The sequence below is a fragment of the Ostrea edulis genome, chromosome 6, assembly GCF_947568905.1.
Source record: "Ostrea edulis chromosome 6, xbOstEdul1.1, whole genome shotgun sequence".
Taxonomy (NCBI): Eukaryota; Metazoa; Mollusca; class Bivalvia; order Ostreida; family Ostreidae; genus Ostrea; species Ostrea edulis.
In genome coordinates, this window is record NC_079169.1 from 7,460,047 (window position 1) to 7,477,147 (window position 17,101).

At 36.2% G+C, this 17,101-nt stretch overlaps 1 protein-coding gene across 1 annotated transcript in view; it reads right to left on the minus strand.

Moving 5' to 3' along the window:
- Positions 1–2,349: 2,349 nt before the first annotated feature.
- LOC125646083 (mRNA turnover protein 4 homolog) overlaps positions 2,350–17,101 on the minus strand; it is a 33,300-nt gene continuing 18,548 nt past the window's right edge. Inside the window, exons 7-8 of the mRNA XM_048872225.2 lie at positions 5,687–5,813; positions 2,350–2,681 (exon numbers count right to left, since the gene is read on the minus strand). Of these exons, the coding sequence (XP_048728182.1) occupies positions 2,617–2,681; positions 5,687–5,813 (192 nt within the window). The 3' untranslated portion in view covers positions 2,350–2,616. The remainder of the gene's footprint in view (positions 2,682–5,686; positions 5,814–17,101) is intronic.

A 17,101-nucleotide genomic window follows, 5' to 3' on the forward strand; every position in this document is an offset into this window, starting at 1 on the left:
GTCCTCGGCCTCACAATATGAAAGATATGACTGAGTCATATGACGAAAAAACTAACAGATGAGCAGGAATATGGACCTTCAAAATACAGGCAAACAGAAAATGAGCCTTAGCATAATTTTTAAAATGTCTGCAGGAAGACTGCTCCAGAGTATTGTGGCACTAAAAATCCATTCCTGTACAACTTTGAATCAAGTCTCTAATTCTCGGAGCACATTATGGCTTCATCAAGAGATACAGATTCACTACATCTTGAATATATACACACGACATCTCAAGCAGTGCTTTGAATACAGTTAGTAGCAACTTGTACAAGGTCTCAAATTCCACTGGCAGCCAAATCGGGGAGATATTGAGGAATAGTAAAAAATATATTTACATTTCCAATGTTTTGGTCTTTGATATCTTTATAAATTGTAATGATAGTCATTTCCTCATGAATGCGTTGTTGTGAACATTGCATGCATGAATCTTGATAAATGTAGGTAGTCTATTTTAATTGCTTGGAATTCTGACAAAAATGAAAGTAGAAAGTAAATATAAACACGAGGCCCATGGGCCTAGAATCGCTCTTCTGATACATTGTAGAACAGGCAAAAATTCTCACTAACCAAGATTCATTAACAAAGTTTGATGATGTCAAGTCAAATAGTACCTGAAAATTTAAATGTAACTGTCCAAAAGTAGGTCACGGTGACCTACTTTTGGTTGACACACTGAAGACTCAAGATGCATCAACTGACAAGTCAAATAGTATTCAAATATAGCCGTCAAATTCCAAAAGAAGGCCACAGTGACCTACTTTTTGGTCGACACACTCCAAAGACTCTAGATGCATCAACTGACAAAGTTTGATAATTGAAGTCAAATAGTATCTGAAATATTCAGATATAAACGTCAAATTCCAGAAGTAAGTCACAGTGAACTACCTTTTGGTCGACACACTCTGAAGACTCAACATGCATCAACTGACAAAGTTTGATAATTGTAAGTCAAATAGTATCTGAAATATTAAAATATAGCCGTCAAAATCCAAAAATAGGACACGGTGACCTACTTTTAGTCAATACACTCTGAAGACTCAACATGCATCAACTGACAAAGTTTGATAATTGTAAGTCAAATAGTATCTGAAATATTAAAATATAGCCGTCAAATTCCAAAAGTAGGTCACAGTGACCTACTTTTTGGTCAACAAACTATGAAGACTCGAGATGCATCAACTGACAAAGTTTGATGATCCTAGCTTTCATAGTGTCCAAAACATGCATCTAAAATTGAAAATGTGAAATTTGAATGTCTGCAAATTTTTATATAAATATGTTTCGAGGCCTCTAGACGCATCAACTTACAAGGTTTGATGATTCTAAACCTCTCGGTATCTGAAATAACAACCTAAAATGTATTCATAAATGATTAGCCATAAAATTCAGAAAGTAGGTCATGGTGACATACTTTTTACATGACGCACTTCAAGGTCCCATGATCCATCAACTGACAACTTTTGATGATCATAGGCTCAAAAGTGTCCAAGATATGCATCAAAATCCATTTAATAATAATTACCTGCGAAATTCAAAAAGTAGGTCATCATGACCTAATTTTGAGACAACATGATATTAGGTCCTAAGATGCATCAACTGACAAAATTTGATGATCCTAGTCCTTATACTAAGCAAAATATCAAAGTTTTAACAAAACAAAATTTAAGGTCAACTTTGAAGTGACCTTGAGACCACACCCTTTGCCCCAGGATGATGCCTTGAACAATTTTTTTTATCTACAGCCTATCCTCATCCTTAAGTTTGGTGATAATTTACCCAGTGGTTCTTGAGAAGATTTTTTAGCAACCACTGCTTTTGTTTGCATTTTCCTAATTATCTCCCCTTGTTAAAAGGTCACAACCCTAGTTTTAGTACAAATGAAAGCCCTTGGTACAACGATACCCTGTGACAAATTTGACAAAAATTGGCCAAGGGGTTCTTGAGATATAGCCCTTTTTCAAAAAAGTTTACGCACACCGCATTCCAGACATGGCCATATGATTAGCTCTTTGAGCCAGAGCTAAAAATAAATTTCATTTCTAAAAAATACATTTGGGGATGAATTGCAATGCTTCACGTTCAAAACTTTTCATGAAGTACTCACATGCTTTATGAAGTCTGCCAGCATGACATACTCACATGCTTTATGAAGTCTGCCAGCATGAAGTACTCGCATGCTTTATGAAGTCTGTCAGCATGATGTACTCGCATGCTTTATGAAGTCTGCCAGTAGGAAACGTCACAGTTCATACCCTACTGTATTTTCAAAAATGTAATTTATGTCTTAATATATATTGCTCAAACAAATGAATTTTATAATCTTTTTATTTGAAACACATATCCCCACCTGAAGAATGAAATATTTCAGCTTCATTAATCTAGCATCTCCAATCATGATGCAAAATGCCTACTCCAGGCACGAGGGAGTCTTGGTCAGTTCTAGTCTTTCTTTCCCCCTCTCCTTCCTTTTCACAGGTTTCAAATGATAAACCTTTACTATCGGCACAAAAAAGGTTAAAAGAAAGATTTTTTATTAACAGTAACATATGCACACGCCCCAGGTCCGTTCTGACATCACGTTTCATCATCTTCCTCCTCCTCCTCTTCCTCTTCCATCTCATCCTCTTCTTGTGGTTTAGCTGTAAATACATTGCATTAGATATGCAGATCATGATCTAGTTTCACCTATGCATGCAGAATGGAATGAATTTTAACTCTAATCTATTGCATGTATGCACTTTGAAATGATCAACAGAATAAAAATACGAGATGAGACACTTTCAGAATCTCCAATTTTTTTTATGGCAGCAATGAATAACTATATCATACAAGATTACATGTTAACATTGCTTGGATGGAATTCTCAATTTCCAAAAGCCTTTCATGAATGGACTTCTAAGATATAGGCATTTATATGTTATCAAACACTATCAAATGAAGTAGGTGGTCTAATGCTTTCATCTTAAAATGACCACTTAATGATAGATTAGAGAGTGTTTGTAAAACCCATTCCCTGCCAGGATAAACTCTCAATGCATGTTCTTCTGTGATGCAAAACCAACAATAATATCGTAACATACAATCCACCAAATACTTCACTTACTGATCCAAGTTTTATAAATAGAGACCAACATGATGTCAGTTATATACATACATATCTAGGAGAATAAGTAAATAAGTTAATGCAGGAGATTGTCGGTTATCCTTGTCTGTTATAAAACTTGAATTTCATTTGACCTGCTGAATTTTGTACACTCAAGCATATAATCTTACATGTGGCAACAACATATGATGGTCTGATTCACTGATGTTTAATCTCAAATAAAGTTGTATTTTACCTACTAGTATTTTGTGGGGGCACATATTTTAAAATTTTCCAAAAATTATGAAATATTTTAATAATATGTAATATTTTGCCCCAGACCTTTTGGACAGAGACTAGCAATTAAGCATCCATCCAAAATCATATTTAACACCTCATACCAAGTCTATTTCATGTATTTCTTTCAAACATCATATTAAACATGATTAACATCTGTCCCTTTCACCACATGTCATCATAGATAGATGACATTGTCCACTTTTCCATAATATAATATGTACCTGTACTGAAATTGACATTAATTGTGAGTTTCAAAAAGGTATATTTTGGTATATCCAAGGAATATGGTCATTTTTTATAATACTATGTTGACTTTGAAATAGGAGAGGTGTACTTTTGTTGAGTAAAGAATCACTCATTGTCAGAGAAAATCACTAGTATATGGCTTAGAATACCAGACCATTGGAACGGGGATGAGATAAGTAAGGAAAATACCAGACCATTGGAACTGGGATGAGATCAGTAAGGATCAAGTATTCATTTCAATCTCCTTTTAATTGGCAGTGTTCATTTCAAATATGGTACATGTATTAATTTTGCTGCATATGAACAACAAAACAAATTTTTACAGAAAATTTTGAACCTGAAGATGTCATTTGTGCACTCATTATTACACAAACAATATGTTCTTACATGTATGCAACTTCAATTAAACACTCAAGCACTAGGTAACTGGAGGCCCATAGGTCACACTACTCACCTGAACCACCTGCTTATACCGACAGAAAGACGGACACATTTTGTATACTATTGGGGTGTCTGATTCTTTATTCTGATTTAAGAATATCAAAGTTTAGTCGCCTATTACATATGAATTTATATGAAGTTTTACGGAAACACACGTTTTTGTTTACTAGGCTCGTTAATTAGGTCAAATGTCACCAGTCTGATGATTAAAATATTTGTAGAATTTAAATTACCAAGTAGAAAACAGAATATGTTATTTGAAGGCTATTTTACATGAACTTTATTCCATCCAAATCACCCATTGCTCCAATGAAAACATGTATGCCCCCCCCCCCCCCCCCCCCCAAAGGTGCAATAGTAGTGCCAAAACAATTTCAGATATTGAGAGGTGGAAGAACCAGGTTTAAGATATTACATTAGAATATACACTGTAGAGATAAGAATTATACAGTCTGTAACTTTACAAACAAGAATTGGATGCATGGGTTGTTATATATTTCTTGGCTTATTTTGGTTGTAATTAGTACCAACTATTCAATTTCTAAAATATTAGGAACTGGTATATTTCCTGTGATACAGTACATGTATGTATGGACAGACAATTCTTGTTTGTAGCAAGTGCGCTTAAATTAACAAACTGTTGTTCTTTCAGGAAAGATTTTATTTTCATCTCTGTTCAGTGTATATTTCAAAATTTTCATTTACATTTCTATTTAAAATTTTCATTGATATTTCTATTTCAAATTTTCATTGATATTTCTATTTCAAATTTTCATTGATATTTCTATTTCAAATTTTCAATCAATTTCGGTGAAGGTTTTTTCTCATAATTTCAGTTTCATTGTTTGATATGAAGGAAATAAAGCACTTTCACTACATGAATCCTAAAGCCTTAACCCAGACCACTAACCCTCATAATTTTGGCTCATCCTTGCTCACCAAGGCTATAAACAGATTGTCTGCTTGATGTCCCCGAGTAAAGAAAATTTTAAAAAGATTTGCATCATTCATTTAGGATCTGACCCCAATCCATAGGCCCTAGGGGTGCAGTGATCAATATATGAAATGTACAAACTTAGTTCCACTAACCCCAAAGATCATCCGTACCAAATTTAATGAAAAATAATCATGTATGTACTTACACAAAAGAAGTTAATCATATTCAAGTGTTAATGCAAGACAGACAACTAACGATGGACAAAATACCAGTCGCAATAGGTCACCTGAGTGCCTCAGGTAATGTACAGATTCTAACACATTGATTTACTACAGTACAAACTTTGATTGCTATAGTGAGAATGTTGGCTCTTGTACTAGTAATAATGTAGAATGACCACCAAACAGTTCACCACCTAGGACATCTATTCTTTGTTTTGTGGTTTGTGGGGGTGTGGTCCAAGAACAAACAAAAGTCTGTCAGAAACAAAGAATAGATTCTATATGCATGATCAGCTGCACATCTTACAATAAGGGGGTGGGGGGTGGTGGGGGTATTCATAAAAAAAAATCCCCATCTCCACAATATACCATTATGATTTAGCTATCTAGGAGCTCAAACGACTCGGGAAAGCTCACCTTTGACTGTGACTTTGGGAGGTATAATGGGTTCTGGTCGGTCATCTATTACCGCCCACTTCCCATTGGATGACCACATGCCTTCTATCGTTACATAAAATTCTGCCATCTTGTGTCCAAAGAGTTTCTGTAATGAAAATGTACGTGTATTGCACACTGTCAGTTTTAATCTTAAAGACTGGGCAATATTTCTCAAGAGTTAGGCTGACAGAAATGAATTCAGATCTATATTTTACATCAACCAAACATATTGTTTCAAACAAGAGCTGTCTATATCCAGGACAAATATCCCCATGTGAGATACACACAAAACAGCTGATATTGGAAATCCAGTATGAACTCCATGTTTATTTCTTATATATCATGAACACATTGCAAAATCATTGCTCATATCAAACTTTCATAATCCAACTAAAACCCCTATAACCTTCACACATTCTGAATATTCAAATGATACCTTTATGTTAAATCTTGTGAAAGGATGATAACAGCTAGACCTTGAATGCATTAAGGATTGATTGGCAGGGCAGTGGCATAAAAAAAATTACTTGTCAGTGAATTTTTCTCATACTCAATGAAATACCCCCTATGAAAAAGTTTAAGTTAGGAGATTTGCATTGAGCATGGAAGAGTGATCTTCCTTGAAAATCAGAGCAAAAACTGACCAAATACATCACGGTCCTGCTAAACTCTTCCTGAAATTAATTTCGTTTAAAATCAACACAGCCAATTGGGAAAGGACAAACCTTTCAATAATTTAACAGCACTTTTTCAGATTTTGTGTGTATAAGACAAATATGTAGCCAATATGTACAAAAAAGTGAACTATGTTCAAGCCCATTTTCACTTCTGTTACCATCGTATCCATCTGGTGTGTAAATGAATAATCAATAAACCCAAAAATAAAGTGTACAATGATTTTTTTCAAAACACATTAGATAAAATGATACCTAAATTGTATCAAGTCACTATCTATGAAGTACTCAACCTGAACTCGATATAGTTAACTGTATGTTTCATAAAGTTATATAAGTTAACTGTATGTTTCATAAAGTTATATATAGTTAACTGTATGTTTCATAAAGTTATATATAGTTAACTGTATGTTTCATAAAGTTATATATAGTTAACTGTATGTTTCGTAAAGTTATATATAGTTAACTGTATGTTTCATAAAGTTATATATAGTTAACTGTATGTTTCATAAAGTTATATAAGTTAACTGTAGGCTTCATAAAGTTATATATAGTTAACTGTATGTTTCATAAAGTTATATATAGTTAACTGTATGTTTCATAAAGTTATATATAGTTAACTGTATGTTTCATAAAGTTATATATAGTTAACTGTATGTTTCATAAAGTTATATAAGTTAACTGTATGTTTCATAAAGTTATATAAGTTAACTGGTGGAGTAACTGGCACAGAGATAAAGACTGGAAAAGCAAATATGACAGACAGACAGATGGACGGATGAACAGACAGAACCAAATTCATATTCTCTGCTTTTCACTAAAAGTGGGGTACAAAAACAAAAGGCCTATAGGCAGCAATGCTCACTTAAGACATTAACTCCACAGATCAATAGTCCTAAAATTTGATTCCAAATGATGTGAAATACACATCAAAATTAGTAGATCAAAGCAAATAGAAATGTGCTTAAATTAGATTGAAAGTTTGTTACATGTAAATTGGAGTAACACCCATGCGAAAGTATGCTGAATGAAACTAAAACAAAAGACCCACAGGCCTTATCGGTCACCTGAATACTAGTGAAAAGGTATCACTACTCCCTAGGGCTATGGAATCTAGAAAAAATTTCCTGTTCTGAATATCTAAGCTAAATTCTAATGTTCAGCAACAGCATAAAACAAGATGTGTTCAAAGGTATTCCATGTATAATGAAAGGATAATGAACAATTTTGAAGGGTTTAGATCAACATAAAAGTTTATTGTTAAATAATGATGAAAGTGAAGCAGATGAAATTCACATGACTGGTAAATTAGAAGCTGACCTTTTTGCACTTAAGACTTTTTGGAAGAGTTGCCTGCCCTTTGTAAAGATAAGAATAAAGTGCACCGCCACGGCACATGATACGCCCGTCACATATTGTTAACAGTATAGATTGTACCCATTAAAACATTTTTTTTTTGTCACAGTGACCTTAAAGTAGGATGTGACACACCTTCTACCTAAGATGCATTAGTTGACCAATTTTGGTGATTCTAGGTCTAATAGTTTTCAAGTTATGAGCCGGACAAGTTTTTGTCATATATGGCCATATCTTCTTAATGAAAAGTCACAGTGACCTGGTTTTAATGTGCGACACACCTTCTACCCAAGATGTATCTAAAGACAAAGTTTGATGATTCTAGGCCTTGTAGTATTTAAGTTACAGGTCGGACACGAAAAAGCTAACAGACGGACGGACAGACGGACGGACATGAACGCCATACCATAATACGTCCCGTCTTAAGACGGGCGTATAAAAATCTAATTTTCTAAAAATGTATGTGGTCAATGATTAATTTTATTTCATATTTTCATAAAAAGAAAGTGTATGCAACTTCTGCCAAGAGATTAGTATGAAAATATAATTTGTTTTTAAAATATTGTAATAAAACATGCTTTTCCCATATACTTCAATGTTAAATTCTAGGTGAAATAAATCAAACAGTAAACAAAATTTTGAAAATTCCTATCGTGGATTTTTTTTATTTGATGAACCCTTCAAAATGATACCATGACTACAAATATTCCACCATCCATTTATTAGATATGAAATATCGTCATTATACATTGAATACCTTAAAACTTCACTGCCCTCAAAAGTGCATACACTGATGAAAGGCATAAGGTGATATGTGTATCAACATCAAAAGATTTGACTAATTTGGACCCATCCTAGAGTCATAACATTGCGTTGTGAAATTCACCATTTTTGTACATCCTTTTCTGCTATTCCTAAGTATGCATTTAGATTTTATACAGTATCAGCAAACTGAAATAAGTCCTTCAAATCATTATAATAATTTTGGCACCAACCTGAAACCAAACCCTTACCCCTAGGATCATGGAATTTTCAATTTTGGTAAAGGACTACCTATACTCCTTCTAAATATCCATTTAGTCTCAATTTAGTATCAAAAGCACTAATTAAAGAAAATGTTATAAAATCCAAGCTTTACACATAAATACTATATAGTATTAGTAAGTTTGGTCCCACCCTGTTGTCAGAACCCCTACCCTGGGGATCATGGAATTTACAATTTTGGTAGAGGTCTTCCTCCTTTACATCATTAGGCATTTAGGTTTTCTAACACGTGCAGTTCTAGAGAAGAAGATTTTTGAAAAATTGGGCAGTTTTTGCCCCGCTCCTTAGGCCCCAGGGGTGCTATTTATATCCCCCCTTTTCTAAAAATGCTTCATACCTTTGAAAAGAATTGGAATGATAGTTATCAAGAAGAAATTAAAAATTTTAATTGTTCACACATTTAATAACTGACCATTTTGGTTGTACCCATTAACCAAAACCTTTACCCCTGGGATCCTCAAATTTACAATTTTGGTAAAGGCAAGCTTTCAAGTGACATTTTGCAAAAAATAAAAGCCATTTTTAGGGCAAAATTATCAAAAAATAAAGGCCTTTTAAAGGATTTTTAAGGGCTTTTTAGACAAAAATAAGGGTTAAATTTACAAATCAATAGGAAAGAAAAAATGTTTTACTCACCATTTGCAAGAGCAATAATACAACAAGAGGCCCACAGGCCTTATTGGTCACCTGAATACTAGTGAAAAAGTATCACTACTTCCATGGGCTATGGAATCTAGAAAAATAATTCCTGTTCTAAATATCTAAGCTATTTTAAATTCTAATGCTCAGCAACAATATAAAACAAGATGTGTTCTTAAAACTTCACTGCCCTCAAAAGTGCATACACTGATGAAAGGCTTTAAATAATAGGTGTATTAACATTAAAACATCAAAACATATGACTAATTTGAACCCATCCTAGAGTCAAAACCCTGGGTTGTGAAATTCACCATTTTTTGTACATCCTTTTCTGCTATTCCTAAGTATGCATTTAGATTTTATACAGTATCAGCAAACTTACACATAAATACTATATACTAAGTTTGGCCCCACTCTGAGGTCAAACCCTTACTATGGGGAAAATCAAATTTACAAATTTGGTAAAAGACTACCTGCTCTATCCATTTAGTTTCAATTTAGTATCAAAAGCACTAAAGAAAATGTTATTTAAGTGTTTTACACATAAACACTATATAACAAGTTAGGCCCTGCCCTGGGGTCATAACCCCTACCCTGGGGATCATGAAATTTACAATTTTGGTAGAGGTCTTCCTGCTCTATATCACTATGCATTTAGTTTTTCTCACACGTGTGTGGTTCTTGAGAAGAAGATTTTTGAAAATTTGTCATTTTTGGGAAGTTTTTGCCCTGTCCCTAAGGCCCCAGGGGTGCATGCAGGAATCCTGAAATTTACAATTTATGTTCCCCTTGTTCCAAAGATGTTTCATTCATGTACCAAATTTGAAAAGAATTGGAATGATAGTTATCAAGAAGAAGTTAAAAATGTCTATTGTTCACACACTTAATAACTGACCATTTTGGCCCCACCCTGATACCAAAATCCCTACCCCTGGAATAATTAAATTTACAATTTTGGTAAAGGACTACCTCTTCTTTCTAAATATCTATTTACTTTCAATTTAGTATCTATAGCATTAAAGAAGATGTAATTTAAGTGTTTTACACATAAACACTATATAACAAGATTTGCCCTGCCCTGGGGTCAAAACCCCTAACCCGGGGATCATGAAATTTACAATTTTGGTAGAGGCCTTCCAGCTGTACATCACTATGCATTTAGTTTTTCTTACATGTGTGTGGTTTATGAGAAGAAGATTTTTGAAAATTGGTCAATTTTGCGCAGTTTTTACCCCACTCCTAGGGCCCCAGGGGTGCTAGAGTCCTGAAATTTACAATTTATGTCCCCCTTGTCCCAATGATGCTTCATACCAAATTTGAAAAGAATTGGACTGGTAGTTATTAAAAAGAAGTTTAAAATGTTCAATTGTTAACGCACGACGACGGACGAAAACCAATTGCAATAGGTGACCTGAGTTTACTCAGGTGACTTAACAATTACCCACTCAGAAGATCATACCAGTGGTCATCAACAGCCATATTCAGCATTCAGCACAAACCATGATATAATTCAGGTGGACTCCCATGGCTCACAATCAATGCTGAATATAGCCGATAACCATCAAGATGTCTTCTGAGATGTACATTTAATTAACATATTCATTTTCTGAAAGTATACTAAGACTAAATTTAATAAATTCCAACACTTACTTTATGTCAAATTTATTAAAACTTTAGAAAATTTGAAAATGTAGGAATTTCAACAAAAAATTAGGGCTTTTTTAGGATTCTAAAGCTCAAATAAGGAAAATAAGGGCTGTTGTAGAAAAATAAGGAAAATAAGGGCCCACTTGAAAGCCTGTAAAGGACTACCTGCTCTTTCTAAATATCCATTTAGTTTCAATTTAGTATCAATAGCACTAAAGAGGTTGTTATTCAAGTGTTTTACACATAAATACTATAATATACTAAGTTTGGCCATGCCCTAGGGTCAGAACCTCTACCCCGGGATCATGAATTTACAATTTTGGTAGAGGCCTTCCTGCTCTACATCACTGTGCATTTAGTTTTTCTTACACATATGCAATTGTAGAGAAGATTTTGGAAAATTGGTCAATTTTGGGTAGTTTTTGCCCCACCCCTAGTGCCCCAGGGGTGTAGAATCCTGAAATGTATAATTAATGTCCCCCTTGACTGAAAGATGCTTCATACCAAGACTGCACATCTTGTTCAAAAGTTATCAACAAGGTTAAAGTTTACAAAAAGGTAGGTCAAACTCCAAGGTCAAAGGGTAAAAAATGTTGGTACCCGCGGAAAGGTATTGTCACAAGGAATACTCATGTGAAATATCAAAGCTCTATCACTTACTGTTCAAAAGTTATTAGCAAGGTTAAAGTTTCAGACAGAATTACAGAATGACAGAATGACAAGATTACAGAATGACAGACAGGACAAAAACAATATGCCCCCAATCTTCGATCTCCGGTGCATAAAAATGTTCAATTGTTAACGCACGACTCACAACAACAACCAATTGCAATAGGTCACCTGAGTAAACTCAGTAAACTCAGGTGACCCTAAAAATGCAATTGTTAGCTTGTGATGTGAAGTCTATATGCTATTGTAGCTCAATCCTTGCCAAACTGGTGCTTTGCCTACCTTTTACAACTTTATCTCACTGATCTAGATGAGATTCAGCTATCGGGTTAATAAAGTTCTCTATGTTCGCTGTATCTGGGTCGCTTATTTTACAAAACATCAACTCCTGACTCTAACTGTCATTTTGAGAAATGCACTAAAGACCCGAAATATCTAAAACTTTAAAGAAGGGGGAAATGGGTAAACATAATCTAAATGAAATAAAATAAACAAAAACAAAAAGTTAAGAAAGCCAAAAAATAATGTTCAATTTCCTTCTCTAGGTGCAATATCACAAGAATAATGTTTTGATCAATTTTAAGGTATTTGAAATTTTAAGTCTATCGGGTATTTAGTGCTTTCATTAAAATGGCAGATGTTGTCAACAGTTGGTGCTGCTGAGGTAAAATAAGTCGTGTATTGTCTACACGAAGAACATTATTAAAATATGAGGAAGTAAGTAGTGTATAATTGATGTGAAATTTTAATTGACAGGTCCGAAATCTTCCACACTAGTCTGAATTTCGCTGCTGTCATAGGCGAGAAACGACTCCGTGACCTGGACCGATAAATGTCCTAGTAAAAATAAACAGGTGAATTCAAGAGAACGATGACGTATATCTTTATTATTTTAAGAACCTGTGACTTGAAATTTGGCATGCAAGTAGTTAAAACATTAATCTATGCAAGGAGACCGGCAAATTACGCATATCGCACCTAGTTTAAGATTTTTTAGGCATTTGAAGCGAGTGGTTAGTTTTTTATCTGGGTCAGAGTTAGACCCCTTTCTATATTTATGGTATCACAGGGTTCGGGCCCAAAACGGGCTTAGCCCCTGTGTACACGACTGTCATCTGATGCTAAATTTTTCATGTGTTCATGAATCTCTGTGTGGGACTATTCTATAAGAAGGAACTGAATCTCTCTGTGTGGGACTGTTCTATAGGAATGGACTGAATCTGTGTGTGGGGACTATTCTATAAGAAGGAACTGAATCTCTCTGTGTGGGACTGTTCTATAAGAATGGACTGAATCTGTGTGTGGGGACTATTCTATAAGAAGGGACTGAATCTCTGTGTGGGGACTATTCTATAAGAAGGAACTGAATCTCTGTGTGGGACTATTCTATAAGAAGGAACTGAATCTCTGTGTGGGGACTATTCTATAAGAAGGAACTGAATCTCTTTGTGGGGACTGTTCTATAAGAAGGAACTCAATCTCTGTGTGGGGACTATTCTATAAGAAGGGACTGAGTCTCTCTGTGTGGGGACTATTCTATAAGAAGGGACTGAATCTCTGTGTGTGGACTATTCTATAAGAAGGAACTCAATCTCTGTGTGGGGACTATTCTATAAGAAGGAACTGAATCTCTGTGTGGGGACTATTCTCTAAGAAGGGACTGAGTCTCTGTGTGGGGATTATTCTATAAGAAGGAACTGAATCTCTGTGTGGGACTATTCTATATGAAGGGACTGAATCTCTGTGTGGGACTATTCTATATGAAGGGACTGAGTCTCTGTGTGGGACTATTCTATAAGAAGGGACTGAATCTCTGTGTGGGGACTATTCTATAAGAAGGGACTGAATCTCTGTGTGGGGACTATTCTCTAAGAAGGGACTGAGTTTCTGTGTGGGAACTATTCTATAAGAAGGAACTAAATCTCTGTGTGGGACTATTCTATAAGAAGGAACTGAATCTCTGTGTGGGGACTATTCTATAAGAAGGAACTGAATCTCTTTGTGGGGACTGTTCTATAAGAAGGAACTCAATCTCTGTGTGGTGACTATTCTATAAGAAGGGACTGAGTCTCTCTGTGTGGGGACTATTCTATAAGAAGGGACTGAATCTCTGTGTGGGGACTATTCTATAAGAAGGAACTCAATCTCTGTGTGGGGACTATTCTATAAGAAGGAACTCAATCTCTGTGTGGGGACTATTTTCTAAGAAGGGACTGAGTCTCTGTGTGGGGATTATTCTATAAGAAGGAACTGAATCTCTGTGTGGGGACTATTCTATATGAAGGGACTGAATCTCTGTGTGGGACTATTCTATATGAAGGGACTGAGTCTCTGTGTGGGACTATTCTATAAGAAGGGACTGAATCTCTGTGTGGGGACTATTCTATAAGAAGGGACTGAGTCTCTGTGTGGGGACTATTCTCTAAGAAGGGACTGAGTCTCTGTGTGGGGACTATTCTATAAGAAGGAACTGAATCTCTGTGTGGGGACTATTCTATAAGAATGGACTGAATCTCTGTGTGGGGACTATTCTATAAGAAGGGACTGAGTCTCTCTGTGTGGGGACTATTCTATAAGAAGGGACTGAATCTCTGTGTGGGGACTATTCTATAAGAAGGAACTGAATCTCTGTGTGGGACTATTCTATATGAAGGGACTGAATCTCTGTGTGGGACTATTCTATATGAAGGGACTGAATCTCTGTGTGGGGACTATTCTATAAGAAGGGACTTAATCTCTGTGTGGGGACTATTCTATATGAAGGGACTGAATCTCTGTGTGGGGACTGTTCTATAAGAAGGGACTGAGTCTCTGTGTGGGAACTATTCTATAAGAAGGAACTGAGTCTCTCTGTGTGGGGACTATTCTATAAGAAGGGACTGAGTCTCTGTGTGGGGACTATTCTATCAGAAGGGAATGAGTCTCTCTGTGTGGGGACTATTCTATAAGAAGGGACTGAGTCTCTCTGTGTGGGGACTATTCTATAAGAAGGAACTGAATCTCTGTGTGGGACTATTCTATATGAAGGGACTGAATCTCTGTGTGGGGACTATTCTATAAGAAGGGACTGAGTCTCTGTGTGGGGACTATTCTATAAGAAGGAACTCAATCTCTGTGTGGGGACTATTCTATAAGAAGGAACTGAATCTCTGTGTGGGGACTATTCTCTAAGAAGGGACTGAGTCTCTGTGTGGGGATTATTCTATAAGAAGGAACTGAATCTCTGTGTGGGACTATTCTATATGAAGGGACTGAATCTCTGTGTGGGACTATTCTATATGAAGGGACTGAGTCTCTGTGTGGGACTATTCTATAAGAAGGGACTGAATCTCTGTGTGGGGACTATTCTATAAGAAGGGACTGAATCTCTGTGTGGGGACTATTCTCTAAGAAGGGACTGAGTTTCTGTGTGGGAACTATTCTATAAGAAGGAACTAAATCTCTGTGTGGGACTATTCTATAAGAAGGAACTGAATCTCTGTGTGGGGACTATTCTATAAGAAGGAACTGAATCTCTTTGTGGGGACTGTTCTATAAGAAGGAACTCAATCTCTGTGTGGTGACTATTCTATAAGAAGGGACTGAGTCTCTCTGTGTGGGGACTATTCTATAAGAAGGGACTGAATCTCTGTGTGGGGACTATTCTATAAGAAGGAACTCAATCTCTGTGTGGGGACTATTCTATAAGAAGGAACTCAATCTCTGTGTGGGGACTATTTTCTAAGAAGGGACTGAGTCTCTGTGTGGGGATTATTCTATAAGAAGGAACTGAATCTCTGTGTGGGGACTATTCTATATGAAGGGACTGAATCTCTGTGTGGGACTATTCTATATGAAGGGACTGAGTCTCTGTGTGGGACTATTCTATAAGAAGGGACTGAATCTCTGTGTGGGGACTATTCTATAAGAAGGGACTGAGTCTCTGTGTGGGGACTATTCTATAAGAAGGAACTGAATCTCTGTGTGGGGACTATTCTATAAGAATGGACTGAATCTCTGTGTGGGGACTATTCTATAAGAAGGGACTGAGTCTCTCTGTGTGGGGACTATTCTATAAGAAGGGACTGAATCTCTGTGTGGGGACTATTCTATAAGAAGGAACTGAATCTCTGTGTGGGACTATTCTATATGAAGGGACTGAATCTCTGTGTGGGACTATTCTATATGAAGGGACTGAATCTCTGTGTGGGGACTATTCTATAAGAAGGGACTTAATCTCTGTGTGGGGACTATTCTATATGAAGGGACTGAATCTCTGTGTGGGGACTGTTCTATAAGAAGGGACTGAGTCTCTGTGTGGGAACTATTCTATAAGAAGGAACTGAGTCTCTCTGTGTGGGGACTATTCTATAAGAAGGGACTGAGTCTCTGTGTGGGGACTATTCTATAAGAAGGGAATGAGTCTCTCTGTGTGGGGACTATTCTATAAGAAGGGACTGAGTCTCTCTGTGTGGGGACTATTCTATAAGAAGGAACTGAATCTCTGTGTGGGACTATTCTATATGAAGGGACTGAATCTCTGTGTGGGGACTATTCTATAAGAAGGGACTGAGTCTCTGTGTGGGGACTATTCTATAAGAAGGAACTCAATCTCTGTGTGGGGACTATTCTATAAGAAGGAACTGAATCTCTGTGTGGGGACTATTCTCTAAGAAGGGACTGAGTCTCTGTGTGGGGATTATTCTATAAGAAGGAACTGAATCTCTGTGTGGGACTATTCTATATGAAGGGACTGAATCTCTGTGTGGGACTATTCTATATGAAGGGACTGAGTCTCTGTGTGGGACTATTCTATAAGAAGGGACTGAATCTCTGTGTGGGGACTATTCTATAAGAAGGGACTGAATCTCTGTGTGGGGACTATTCTCTAAGAAGGGACTGAGTTTCTGTGTGGGAACTATTCTATAAGAAGGAACTAAATCTCTGTGTGGGACTATTCTATAAGAAGGAACTGAATCTCTGTGTGGGGACTATTCTATAAGAAGGAACTGAATCTCTTTGTGGGGACTGTTCTATAAGAAGGAACTCAATCTCTGTGTGGTGACTATTCTATAAGAAGGGACTGAGTCTCTCTGTGTGGGGACTATTCTATAAGAAGGGACTGAATCTCTGTGTGGGGACTATTCTATAAGAAGGAACTCAATCTCTGTGTGGGGACTATTCTATAAGAAGGAACTCAATCTCTGTGTGGGGACTATTTTCTAAGAAGGGACTGAGTCTCTGTGTGGGGATTATTCTATAAGAAGGAACTGAATCTCTGTGTGGGGACTATTCTATATGAAGGGACTGAATCTCTGTGTGGGACTATTCTATATGAAGGGACTGAGTCTCTGTGTGGGACTATTCTATAAGAAGGGACTGAATC